The following is a 14069-nucleotide window of genomic DNA, read 5'->3' on the forward strand; positions in this document are numbered from 1 at the left end:
CCAGTGGTAGTTCAACCTTAGGTTAAGAAGTTTGTTAAATTTCAAGGCAAACAGAAAAGTCCTTCGGAAGATATGGGACCCGAAATACCCCTTGGTAGCACTTTTCTGTGAAATATCAAATCTCCAACTTATTACTAAAAACGGGGGTAAGTAGTGATATGATTGATGAAACAGTTTTTCGATCATAACACATTTTACAATCTCTTTAATGACCTAATAGCCAAACTGTGTTTAGTGTTTTGGGAATTAGCAAAGTTCTTTAATGACTTAAAAATAACAAAGGCAATATAAGTTCATGCTTATCCTTTCAATAAAAACAATTATACTGTATGATTTCACTTCTTTTCGAAATATCAATGATACCAATAATACCAATAATGCACCAACACTTAACATTTTCCAACTTCTAATTGCATGCACTGTTCAAAAAAGACAACATAACCCCCGTTTTTAGTAATAAGTTGGAGATTTGATATTTCACAGAAAAGTGCTACCAAGGGGTATTTCGGGTCCCATATCTTCCGAAGGACTTTTCTGTTTGCCTTGAAATTTAACAAACTTCTTAACCTAAGGTTGAACTACCACTGGTGTAAAAATGAACGTTATAGCATAAGTAGAAAAATAGCTCAATTTTTACAATCGCAAATTAAACCGCTAAAAATCGCGAATTTTTCAACCAAAAATACATTCAAATATAGCGCTTTTGATTTCTAAAACAAGCAAAAAAAATTTCCATAATTATATTTGACTATCAAAAGTTACAGGCATTCTTGTTTCCACTGCCAATTATATCTGGACAGACTTTAGTTGGAAATTTGTCTGAACCTTTCCCTTATATTCATTTGCGCAGTCACTTTCTGTTGTTAAGTCGACGTTTGCAGATATGGATAGCCAGGAAATGTTTGGAGCGGCTAACAATGTACAATTTTAGGAAGCTCCACAGCGAATTAGCTTCCATTTTCGTAAATTGACCTCACTTAGACGGGAATCTTATTGCTTTCTTTTACATGATATTATTGTGAACTTTCAGGTTATGGGATAACCGACCCCACATTGTCGCTGTTAACTGAACATGCTTTATTTACGTAATTTTGGATTTTCCTCTAATGCACGTATTTTTAAGAATCAGTAAATTTTGGTTTAGGCTGGGTTTTTTTGAAAATTTCAGGTTTATATGCTCTTTCTTAATACGCATAATTTCTTTATTTAAAAACTTAAAACAATGCCGTAGCTACCGGGGGGGGGGGGGGCTGGGCTAGGATGCGTGCTAGCCCCCCCCCCCCCTCGAATGTAATCGAATCTGAATCGAACTGGAAATATGGTCGAAATTCGATTGCAGATTCGATTATCCTTTCGGGCTCATGCGAAGTTAATTCGTTTTCTTCTGTTTGACTCGATTAAAATTATCTGGAATTTTATCTTAGCAAAAGGGTAATTTTCTCATTTAAGCTGTAAATCTTGCGACCGCAATCGAATGTAATATGAAAGACTACTCCACCCTTGATCTCTCTTTAGTTGCGGGCATCAAGTATAATACACAGGCTGCAAAATTGTATATCAGTGCAGTCAAAACATGTGATTACTCGAAAAAGTTCATGTGATTTTATTCCCATGTTATTTGCTTTGCAACTTACAGCTGATAAATTTAATTAGTGTCAATAAATTCGAACCAATCAGAAATAAATATCATGTAACAAGCACATAGAAATTTCGAGTGAAAGCATGATTTGTCTTCAGACTTTAATTTTGCAACCTGTGTATTTTGGGAATGTTTAGTATGAACAGGCCAAGGGACCCAATGACCTTGACAATGCTCTATCTTTACACAACAGCATTTTTTCTTATTGAATTTTACCTCTAATTACAATTACGATATAACAATTAAATTAATTAAAGTTCCCCATTCGAGTGATTTATTTTATCAAAATAATAATTTTTTGTTTCAAAATAATTTTTTAATTGTATTGATTTATAATGGCATCAAATTATAATCTATTATTTTTTAAACTAAATTTTTATTAAATTTTGATTTTATTGTCTATTTTTTTATTCTTTTATGACTATTCATATTTTTACTTATTTTTCTTATTAAAAAATCAAAACAAAGACTGCAATTTGGTATTTTATTCCGTAACAATTTAAATGTTAAAAGCTCAATTCTTTGAAATTTATTTTCTACTATATATTTTCAGTGAAAAAAAAAACAATCCAAAAAAATGAGTAAAAGGAAAAACAAAGACCTTTCGGCGTTTACTCCAAAGCTTGAAGGCGATGGAAAACATCCTAAGATGTTGAAAGGAGTAACAAACGAGAAACGAAAAGAAAAATTGATTCCGTTCGATTTTGATGAAAATGATTGTGACGTCATCATCGAAGCAAAAGACAAAGAAGTTCACTTACCGTCCAGTTTCTTGGAGATGGTATCTGGTGGACGGACTTTGCCAATGATTTCTAAAACAGATGTTACTTCGGAACGATTGATCAAAGTTTTGTCATTTTATTGTCCAAAGATCTCTACCAACAAGCTTGAGTGTAAGCATTAAACTCTTTTTTATAAGGAACCTTAACTTGGTTCCAAGCCTGGAGTTCCTTATTTTTCAGATAATTCCAGCCTCAAAGTTCCTTATTGAATTTCTTGGCTGTTAAGATTGGATTTGCTAAGTATGTGACTTATATATAAGTATAACAAAGGACTGCAGTACAGAAAAAGACGTTTATTGAATGTTGCTTCGTCAATATTTTGTCATCTTTTTGTTTAGGCTTTTGTAAATGCGTGCAAGTTCAAGTTTAACTCTTTGTTCTTTAACAAAGCCTGAGCAGTTCCTTAACAATTCCTTATTTTTCGATCCATTTTTCGCCTCAAGTTCTTTATAACTTGTAATTTACAGTTTCTTGGTTTACCATCAATATTTAAATTTTGCTGAGATTTTAAGAAGCTCAGTCGAAATCTTTGGCATAAATGTGTGGCCCTGAATGAAATCTCCCACGGTTCCTACGGAACAATTTCATTCTTTGAGAAATAATGTATTCTTTTACATTTTACAGTTTGCAATGTAGCGGAAGTTGACGATTTATTCAAAATCAGCACAACACTCCATTTGAAAATGTTTCAAGATTATTTGTTGGAGCAAATCGATGTAAAGTATATTGAAAGTTGTCAGAATTTCAACGAGGATCTGCTCGTAATATTAAATGTTTTTCACAAGTATGACATCCAGGGGTATGTTCGTCAAATCATGATAAAAGAAATGATCTTGGAAACTTTAAACCATTCACTGAAACCATCTTTTAAAACTCTGGATAAAAAACTACAAATGGAAATTATCAAAAATTCTGTTCTCAAAGTTTATCATAGTAAATTCAAGAGCGGGTTTACTGATGCCAGCATGATTTTCAATTTCTTCGAATTGATTTTACACGAGGATCGAGTTGTTGATTTATCAGTGAAAAAAGACTTTCTTGAACCTTTGAAAAGTCCCAACATTGACATTGACTTAGAATCAATTACTTGTCCAAAAAATTCTCCAAATTGTATCACTTTGGTTGTAGAGGAAAGGAGATTCACGTCAATTCTTTTATACTTACCAATAATTCTCCAGTGTTCAAAGCAATGTTGAGTTCAACACATTTCATAGAAGGTCAGAGTAGAAGAATCGACTTGCCTGGCAAGAAATTGACACATGTTGCATGCCTTTTGCACCATTTAGCCTCACTTTGTCACTCTTTTAACTGTAAGTACTTTTGCAACATTTAGCCTCGCTTGTCTCTCTTTTAACTGTTTTTTTTATAAGCATTGCACTTATAAGCATATCTAGGCTCAGATATGCGGAAAAATTAAGCATATGGCAAGCATTACTTGAGCCTACGAAAAATGTTTTTTTCCTGATTTTGGCTTTTTTTGGCTGGAATTTTACGGATTTTCAGTATTTCCCTGAATTTATGCTTTAGATTTAAGCATCCCCTCAAGCATTTTCAGCCTTATTAAGCTTTCGAACTAAGCATCTCTGAGCCTGTTTTCGGATTTTTGTATGCTTATAAAAAAAAACATGTAGTACAAATAAAGCAAAAAATAATGGAGGGAACAAATTTTAGTTTATACAAACTATAAATCTTCGGCCTTCACAAACCATGGTTTCACTTGGAAATTAGATCGTTCTTTTGATATACTGAGCTAATAACAGTTGAAAAAGAAGTTTTCAGCAGGGTATCCCTTACTCCTTATTTCATCAACAATTCTTGCAGTTGAAATACACGTTTTTTTTTAAGAAACTAGTTTTACCAAGCAGCCTCAATGTTTCTTAAGAAATCGGTCTTTTGAGCCTTAAATGTTTCTTGCATGTTTCTAAACTTTTTGACATAATCAGCCTATTTTTCATGCAAAGATTGGAAGGTTCTAAAAAAACCGTGTTAAAAATGTTATTTTCTCATTCTCAGTCTCAGCATGTTTCTTAGATGTTTCTTAGTTTTTAGGCATTCTGAGCTTCATGTTTCTTAAAAGTGTGTTTCTTAAAAAAAAAAAAAACGTGTACCTTTCCTGACGAAATAGGCCCAAAATGAAATGTAAAAATTTTCGGTGACGGTATTTGGACCATTGAAACCCCCCCTTCAATCATGCTATCGTGGCTTTCGCCTTAGGGGATGGAGTTAGCAAGGCTGGCGTCCTTACCTCCCCATCTACCTATGTTTTTTTTTGCATCTTTGCATCTTTCAGAGTATTAATGATTACTTTTCAGATGAAAAAGACATGCTCATTTTGTCACCACTCTGCCAAGAATATCAAATCGATTGGCTGACAGATAAGATTGAATCGTACATTTCGACCATTTCAACGTCAAAAAGCAAATCCTTACTCGAGTACCTTGTGATATCAGAGAAGATGGGTTTTAATAAACTGGAAGAGGGACTGACCAATCAAATTTCTGAGCCATTTCCGGTTCTACAAATGTGTGTGGAATTTTCGAAGCTCAATCGACGAATTCAAATCTTAATTGCCAGAAAATGTCTTTGGAAACTCTTGAAGGGTAATAAGGTTGATGCGAGCATCATAGACCATGCTTTGGTATCAATCTTCAGTGAATTCGAACAAAATCTCTTGGAAGAAACACTCAGTCAAGTTGCAATAATGTCGGAAATTAATCTTGTGAAGATAACTCCAATACCATATACCTTGATGAAAAGTACTTTCAGAAAGAGTAGATAAAGAATAGACTGATTCTTATTTTATTGTCACTGATGGTACACAAGCATCCAGTGACGACCTTTTTTTTTGAATATCTGCTGTTCACGTATATTCAACCTAGAAATTTTGATTTGTTGGTCTCGATGCTGGAAAAATCCTACTCCTAGAAATTCACATCTGTTATTCTTCGATTCCTGAGACCCTAGTTTTGTACCCTGTCCCATAGATAATTTGATCTGCTGTTCTTAGGTTTTTACCTTATCTAAGTGTCTCAAAAATTTTGATCTGCTGTTCTTTGTCTGCACACCTGTCTCACTGTCTCAAAAAATTGATCTGCTAGTCACTGATAACATTTCTCCTGTAATAGAACAACAGATATTTTGAAGTAAGATTGACCCTCCTAGAAAATGAGACCTGCTGCTCACTTTTTCATTAAAAAACCGTCTCCTAGCAAAGAACAGCAGATAATTCGTAAAAATGGCTCGTCGTCGAATGCTGGTACTGGTGAAACTGATGGTACCCAGAGATTGAATCAATGTTCGAGAACAAGACTCTCAATTTGATCTATATTTAGGCCGTCCACATAGTACGTACGCACTAAAATGTTGAACAAACTCCCTCCCCCCTGTACGCAAATGGCTATACCCCCTCTGGTAAGTACGTACTTTTTCATTCACCCCCCCCCCCTCGGTTGAAGAAAATTTCGAATTCAAATCGTTTGGTTCGGACCTTTATTTCATACAACTCAATGTTTATCAAGAAACTTTTTCTTTTCCTTGATGTGTATAACAAGCGTAAAAGTAGACAAAAAAACAAGCGTACGTACATTTTCCTTTGACCCCTCTCCCCTCCCCTTAGTGCGTACGTACTATGTGGACGGCCCCTAGGCTAATACACCCCTGTCTCAGTGTCCCGGTGAAACTTTCTGCCACGCTGAGGATGACAATGTATATCGAAATTCAAATGTGGATAAAAATTATTTTGTTACCAGCTCCAAAAATCCAATGCAAATGGTTTTGGAGTACATTTTTTTTCGTTGCACATCGAAGTCATTTTCCCAGTGGGGGTTGATTATGTTAGTGTCTTTTTTTTTCTAACAGGGAACAAGATTTCGGTCAGAATTTCCAGTTTAGTGGAGGTCACACCGGGTCTATGACACGGGGTATGGCTAAACACCGTATTCGAGTTCAGATGTTATGTGCTTGAAACGAGATTTTATATTCCAAATTCTTAGAATATCATTTCCTTAGAATGTTTTCCTTTTCCTTTAGCTTGGATACCCAAAACATTGTATACTGTAGATTGTTAACCTTTTTCTCTCGGATTTATTTTCAAACGGGAAACCATAAAGATATCACTTTCTTCCTTGATTATTTTATTCTCGAGTTTAAAGCCTTAAATATCGCAATTTTACCTTGAAAATAGAACAATTATAGGCTCAAAGGGAAATAAAAAATAAAAATAACTCGATAAAAATTTATTGGTTCTTATAAAGAATCTTTAGTCATTTTAAATAATATCGAAACGCTTTTATTTGTGGATTATTTAAGTACTTTTGTTTTTTCTATTTCTATTGTAGACAAAAATGGTCAAACAGAAACAGAAAACTCTAACAGGTCGGCTAGCTAGCTCAAAAACTTGTAATGGTGACGGATAATCTATGTGTTCCTGGCGAAGAACGAAAAGAGAAATTGATGATCGATACCTTTTTTGGCTGAAACTCAAGACAAAGAATTTGTACTTATTCAACAGTTTTCATAAAGATGCTTTGCAAATTATCAGTGGTGGAAATGGGGATATCATATTGATTATGTATTATGCTCTTAAAAGAATTGGTCAAAATTATAGTAAGTCTATGAAGACTTTTTCTTTGTATTTTTTATCACTTTAGGTGGCTCCCCAAGCAGTTTTCGCGATGGCATGATAGGGACCTTTTTTTTGCGTTATTACGTGATTTGGGATTTTTTTTCGTGATTGCGGGATCAGAGGTCAAAGCGTGATTGTGATTTGAAAGGTTTTTGAGCCGTGATGTGTGATTTGGACGTTTGCAAAGGGATACGTGATTATCTAAATCTTTTGCTGATTTTCGTGATTGCGATAGGCTTCTGCTCATCCTCTAGCGAAAAAAGTTTCTTATATAGGAGATATATCTATAGAGGTTTGCGAATCAAACTATGATTGCGATTGAATATTGAAGATAAAAAAATGCGTGATATCGTGATCAGACTTACCGCTGGCTACTCTTTTAGCCTTGAATTTTAAGTACTTGGTTTTCCATATTGATCTTTATTTTTTTAATTTCAAGGAAAATTATGAAATTATCTTTAAAATCAAAATCTTTGTTGTGTATTCGCATGGACGAAGAAGTTATTTTCAGTCTACTAAGAGGGGTACAAATTGATTATTAGGGCTTTTACAGGTTGAGTTGAAACATTTAAAATGCTAAAATAGCTCTACGCTCCACCACAGAGACCTGCAAAGACTTTTGAAAAATAATACAGACACAGGATTACTACCTACCTAACCGTAGCAAGCTGTACTTCGTGGTACTGTTTTTAGGAGTAGAGATTGGTGCAGGCTAAGGCGATTTCGGTTTATTTCTTCATAAGTACGAACTGACGTCAAATAAAAAAATATGTATTTTGATAAAACTTCGAGTTCTTTAAAAGCAAACTTTTAATAATCATTCATTCAGCAACCACCAAGTGGTCATTTGTGGAAATAATATTGCCAATTCTTGGTTTCAAATATGATAGTCATTAAATATTTCAAGAAATTTTGCTGTTTTGTTGCCGCTGCTATATCCAATGAGACTGATGGTAAGTTTTCATTTTCTTTCTGTCCCGGGGGGGGGGTCCCTTTTTTAGGTTTTTTAGGGTCTGACAGGGTCATAAACCAGGGTCCACTTTTTGTTATTTGGACAATTTCTCAAGTTAAAATTTTTCTAATTTTTCATTTTTTCGTCTACTTTTAGTCATTTTTGCCACTTGTTAGGGTGAAATTGGAAAAATCTTCAATCAGGGTCACCTTTTTACCAAAAGTTCATATCTGACAGAGTCAACTTTTCGAACTTCAGCGGCACCGGCCGGGGGGGGGGGTTCTGTATGATAAAACTAGACGAGCAATTTCCGCCGGTTCCAAATTAAAAAAGAGCAATGGAAAAGGAGCCCTTTTTGAAATTTGTTCTCTTTCCGCACGACTTTCATTCTTCTGACGACATTGCCATTGTATTTTGCGAGAGAAAAGGATTGTGTTTTATCGATAATGCATGTGTTACACCAGTCAGTAGAGATACCTATCTCAATGAACTGTTGAAATTTTGAAGTTCACCGGGGGTGGCTCTGAAAAAGGTTGAATTTCAACTAGTTTACTATGAGCAAGAAAGTTTTCTATGAGATCTAAAAAACTTACCTTTTTCTCTCAATTTTTACCGGGGTAGGGAACCATGGAATTATTATAGACACTGGAAAAACAATGAGCTGAATTTTGGCAATTTCTTGTGTACTAGCTATGTCCGCAGTAATGATATTATTGTTCACTCTCCTTCCCTCATTAAATGATTTTTCGAAGCATTTTTATTACATTTCTTATCGAAAATCACTCATCCAATTCCCAAAAGAGACTTAAAACTGTCCTTTGAGAGTCAGATTCTTCCACCTTATTGATAATTATAAGTCGTTATGACGTTTCAAGCTGTGAGAAAGATGCAAAAGACGTGTTGTGTATAAGAAATTTAATGTTTACACCGGAAATTTTCAAACTTCAACCTCAAAAAAACCACCTTGCCACCACGTGCCTCCAAAGGATTTTCATACCACAGTGGAGCCAAGAGACTCAAGTCTTATTATTTATGTTAATTTCAGCTCTTCTGGAGACAGTCTTGTAAAGATATTTCCAATTGAAAATTTTGTTACATTATAAGCATTTTGTCTGAATTTCTTGTCTAATGATGGTTTTCTCACATTAGATTTCACAAATGTATCCAGCTTGGTATGCTAGCCTTACTTTCAAACTTTTATTCTGCAAATGTACAAAAAGAAAGAGCTATAGAGAAATTTTTAAACATAAGACTGATAAACGTTTTTTTAAATCAGACATCTTCGAGCCGCCATGACAGTTGTCCTTTGCGGACAAAGCTAGAACATCAATTGTTTTCTGAAACAATAGAAAGACAATACTTCGCTCTCCACCGTTGCATTCGATGTTTATCCAGAGTCTCTATAATAAATCCATGAGGGAAAAAATTAGATTTGAAGGATTAGCGAATTCCTAGAATTTACTTTTTTATTTAACCGTATCTTTTAGCTGACGATGTCTACGGGAGCAGTGCTCGAATGACAAATGATGAGCTCAGTGAAAATTTTTATGCTGCAGAAGAGAAAAATTCAAATTCTGTCAATCATTTCCCTGGTAAAATCGTCAATAATGAGAAGGAAATTATCCCCAGTGAAGATTTTCTTGTTCAGCAAGGTATATTATTAATTTGAATCCTAGATTAGTGTTACTCAGGAAGTCATTATTGAAAAATTAGTACGGTGGACTTAAAGGCATCTATATACGCCCCCTTCATAGCTATGTATCTTCAGAGTGAATTTTATTTTATCAAAGAAACTTTGGTTCCACTCACGGATAAAATTCTTTGCTTTGCAAAAGTTTTATTTTGACTAAATCTGTACAATGAAACAATACACCGCTATTTTATAGGCCAGCACAACGCTCATCACGTTAACGACCAATTGGAAATCGCTGATCATCGCAAATTCGAGGAAAAATACAGGATTGAAGGATACCAGGTACTAATTCAAAAACTCAGGGAAATGAAAGATAAGATTAATAGAATCTCCCGCCGACGTCGAACACGTGACGAAAATGAACGTATGAACGAGGAAGATTATAAACTTAACCAATTCTTCCAAACATCTGAAGAAGAATGGTATTCGAAAAATGTCTTTGAATATCAATATCGATCAACAATCGTAGAAGAAGACCCTGACGAAAATATGTGGTGCGAAGAATTATACCGTTTAGTGCACGGTTTTGAACTCGATACTGACTCTATTGACTATGATTATGAGGAATCTGAAGTCGATGACCACGAATATGAAGTCGATGACGACGAATATGAAGTCGATGACGACGAATATGAGGAATTCGACGTCGATTCCGATGACGGTGAAGATGTCGGCGACTTGGATGATGACGAGGAGGATGACGATGAAGAAGAATTTCAACCATTTGGAATGGGATCGTTCTTGATCGGGGATGACAAAGTGATCAAAATGGTCTTTGTCTTCAACTTCTCCTTACTCTTATTCATCATCCAACCTCGAAAAGAGAAGAACGAAAGCGATAATATCTTCATTTTCAAACAAAACTCTTCTCCCTCGTGTCCCTTGTTGCTCAGTAAGCCTACAGTGGGGTCCACGTTACTTCACACCAGCGTGAGCACGGGACATGAAAACCTTGATAAAAAAGAGCCACATCGATAGTAATACCATTTCGAACGGTCGAAAAATACACAAGTTGAAATGAACGAATAGAAAGCAGCAGAATATGACAATAAATGGGTCGACATGTATCATCAACAATAACATCGAATAAAACCATCCTTTTGAGATTCCGAGCAGCAGGCGAACTAAAATAAACGAGGTTTTGGGGGCTAAACTTCGTTCCTGTGACGGAGGAAAAAGATGAACTTGGCTGCAATGTTAATTGTAATACCTACGTTGTCATATCAATAGAAAGATTTTCATCATGATACCTTCCTTTTGAGATTTCGAGCGGGTATCGGTACTAAATTAAGCTAAACGTGATTCAATCAATGTACTACATTATCATATCAAGAGAGGATTACCAGCAAAACTTGTTTTTTAAATAACTTCAGTTTGGCTGATGGTAGAAAAAATTGGTCTAATTTGCACATCATAAAAAGGATCATTTTGCAAAAAAAAAATTAAAAATTTTGTTGTTGTCAGGAGAAATCAGCAAAGTTTTGTGCAAAAGTGCAAGAGACCAGAAACATAAAAATCAATAGTTCATAAAACCCAGGTTAGATGACAGTTGATGTCTTCAATGACAGCGCTTGGACTGAATGAGTTTATAACAATGCATCTTTCGCGTAATGTTTCAGACCATATCGAACCCAGATTCCCAATAAAATTGATGAAATTGTCATAGTAGGTACCATGATTTGTCTGACCACGGTTAAACATTTGTGATTTGTTGTCTCGTTTAGTATAGAATTTGAAGTGAAGTTGACGTCTCTCTTAGTTTGGGTGATCGAGGTAATATCACTTTCGGATCTTGTATCTCCACAAAAATGGGTCCAAAATCTACAAAATGAAAAAAACTGGTAATATTATATTCTTCATATCGTTTATTTTAATGTCTGGAAAGATTTGTTATCCAACCGTCTCAATTTTAGATCTATATAGATGTATATGCGTCAACTTGTTCGAGTCCTCTCTGTTGAGGGTTTATTATTGATATGGAATATCAGGTTATTCCTTTTTATATCCATACATGGAGTTGGACGAAGAATTCCAGGAAAAAGCCGTGGTCGTCTGGTACAGGCAAGATTTTACCTAACTAGTATCCCAACTCTAAATCTCGCGCGAAAAGTAATAACAGACGTGTTCACAAGTCTAGGGAGTTGACTTTGATTTCACCCCATTCGAAATTCAATGCTTAAAAATTGCACTCCAAAACCATCCCCACTGGATTTTTTAATCTTGGAACAATAGAATTTCTATCCCCATTGAGATTTCAATAGAAATTTTTGTCCCCGCTGTGGGGAAAAGTTTCACCGGGGCTGTGAGACAGGGGTGTAATATTAAATAGATTTTGTGTGCTATATGGAATAATAAACACTTCTATCTCAGTGATCCGGTGGAAATATTAAATTCTGAGGATTCACAAAAAATCAGTCACTTCCCCCCGAATTCAGGGTGTTTTTCTCGACAAACCTTTTCATAGTGGGGAAGGGTCCCACCGAGTCTGTGATAAGGTTTCTAAAAAACGAAAATTATTACAATTGTTTCTTAATCCTTCAAGGTAATCATAGCTCTGAAAAATAAAATATTCCGCACAATAAAGACTAAAAGGCCTTAAAAAGGTTTACCTCTGTTGGATTTGTGTTTGATTGCATTTTTCTTCTACATTCTTTTGTGATTTCCTGACGTCTCTCCAAACATTGAAGTTCGGGATAACCAAGTCCTCGAATGTTTCTCGCGTGGTATGTATCTAAAAAACGGAAGAGGAGTTTGGTTGGAAAATTCCTTTTTCGGGAACGAATCGTACCTATCCTGAGTATCAGAGGTTAAGTTTTCAAAGAATATATTAACCTCTGAAGACCAATAATAGAAATTTTATCGCGCATGTGTCAATCTAATCACTGTAGAAAGAATCAAATATGAAGAGCAAATATTACCTTATTAATGTCTAGCAGACTGTATCAGTATGCAGTTTACTATTTACGAATTCCCCAGAATATATTCCCCAGCTATTCACGTACCTTGAAGAAAGAATGTGTTCGACTGGGGCGTTCTTTTATGCAATTAGAGTCTTGAAAGTCAATTAGAATGGATGATTCGTTTGACCTTGATGAGTTAGTCTTTTCGACGACGACAAACTGAAATAGAAGTTAAAAGTGAGATAATTTAAATCAATTTACCTAGGTACCAAATATCATCTGCACATTTTTTATGAAGATTTCCAATTTTTGGGTTTCGGAGTTGCTTACTTAGTTTTCTAGCTACCTATTATTATTCTTGCTTAGTATTTTTTGTACTACTTTACTAGATAGTGAAAAAAATCGGCAAATTTGAGGCTTAGACTGTTAGATACCTGGTTGCTTATACAATAATATGTATTAAGCTTAGTACTCATTCCTACTTAGATCGAAATTTTGTTAGGAAAGTTCATTCGTGATGAACCGCTCTTTATAAAATGATATGTCGGCTACGCGCATGTCTTGGGAATAGTTATTGTCATAACCAAACAACTCAGAGGGATGCTGGCAAACTAGAATAACATGATAAATAAACCCCTGTGTCACGACCCGGTGGGACCCCTACCCTCTGGAAAATTTACTTTGTTTCCGTCCCCATCGAAACTCAATGGAAATAAAAATTGCAGACTGGATTTTTTAACTGGGGAAACAATAGAATTTCTATCCCCATTGGGATTTCTATAGTAATTTTCATCTCCATTGTGGGAAGAAGTTCCATCGGGGCTGTTGGGCAGGGGAATATAAATGTTTCAATACCTCAACGACCAAATTTGCTCTGAAACTTGTCAATCCAAGAACTCTTCCTTCGATGCAAGCCATTTTCTTCAATGACGTTCAAAACGCAATAATTTTTATTATGATCCCCTATAAGACTATAACAATAGAAAATCAAGTTGAATTGGTTAATCCGTGGAGCCCACAATAGCAGAGTCTCCCTCTGCACAGCGAGCTCCAATATCTTTCAGGAATTTTCTACGTGGTAACGGGCTGTTCCATTAAATTTTCATATAGGGAGTGGACGAACATTTTCAAGGTAAAAAAAGATTCCTAGAAAATTGTGGACATTTCCTGGAAAATGGCAAAATTTTAAAAAGAATCCTTGGAAAAAAATTTTCATACCTTAAAAGTGAGGGTGGACGTACTAAAACCCGTCTTTTGCCCCCTGAAAATTTTAGAACAACCTTTTACCTTCTGGAAAAATGAAATAATACTCCTTTAGACCCCCTGGAAATTCTTCTCCGAATACCCCTTGGAAATGTTCCTCCACACCCCTGTATGGATATAAAATGGAATGGCCCAATGAACGGTACGACTATTTTTGGACTTATTTAAAGAGATTTTGAACTCCCTCTACACCCTTACATAATATTAGCCACAAAA

At 35.2% G+C, this 14069-nt stretch overlaps 2 protein-coding genes and 1 long non-coding RNA gene across 3 annotated transcripts; 2 read left to right on the top strand and 1 right to left on the bottom strand.

The window, feature by feature from the left end:
* The first annotated feature begins 2196 nt into the window (after positions 1-2196).
* On the top strand, positions 2197-5325 carry LOC136810884 (uncharacterized). The gene is made up of 3 exons (XR_010847170.1): positions 2197-2532; positions 3046-3731; positions 4734-5325. It is a non-coding gene; the product is annotated as an uncharacterized lncRNA (long non-coding RNA).
* A 2554-nt stretch (positions 5326-7879) lies between these two features.
* LOC136810885 (uncharacterized) lies at positions 7880-11032 on the top strand. The gene is made up of 3 exons (XM_067067472.1): positions 7880-7998; positions 9485-9649; positions 9884-11032. Exons 1-3 carry the CDS (start codon positions 7929-7931, stop codon positions 10666-10668), a joined length of 1020 nt encoding a protein of 339 aa, XP_066923573.1. The 5' UTR covers positions 7880-7928; the 3' UTR covers positions 10669-11032.
* Positions 11030-13557, bottom strand: LOC136810886 (uncharacterized). The gene is made up of 4 exons (XM_067067473.1): positions 13446-13557; positions 12693-12809; positions 12300-12421; positions 11030-11511 (listed from the first exon to the last, which is right to left on the bottom strand). Exons 1-4 carry the CDS (start codon positions 13506-13508, stop codon positions 11277-11279), a joined length of 537 nt encoding a protein of 178 aa, XP_066923574.1. The 5' UTR covers positions 13509-13557; the 3' UTR covers positions 11030-11276.
* Positions 13558-14069: the final 512 nt, after the last annotated feature.

This window comes from Clytia hemisphaerica, unplaced genomic scaffold (genome assembly GCF_902728285.1).
Source record: "Clytia hemisphaerica strain Z4C2 unplaced genomic scaffold, Clytia hemisphaerica genome assembly, whole genome shotgun sequence".
Lineage (NCBI taxonomy): Eukaryota > Metazoa > Cnidaria > Hydrozoa > Leptothecata > Clytiidae > Clytia > Clytia hemisphaerica.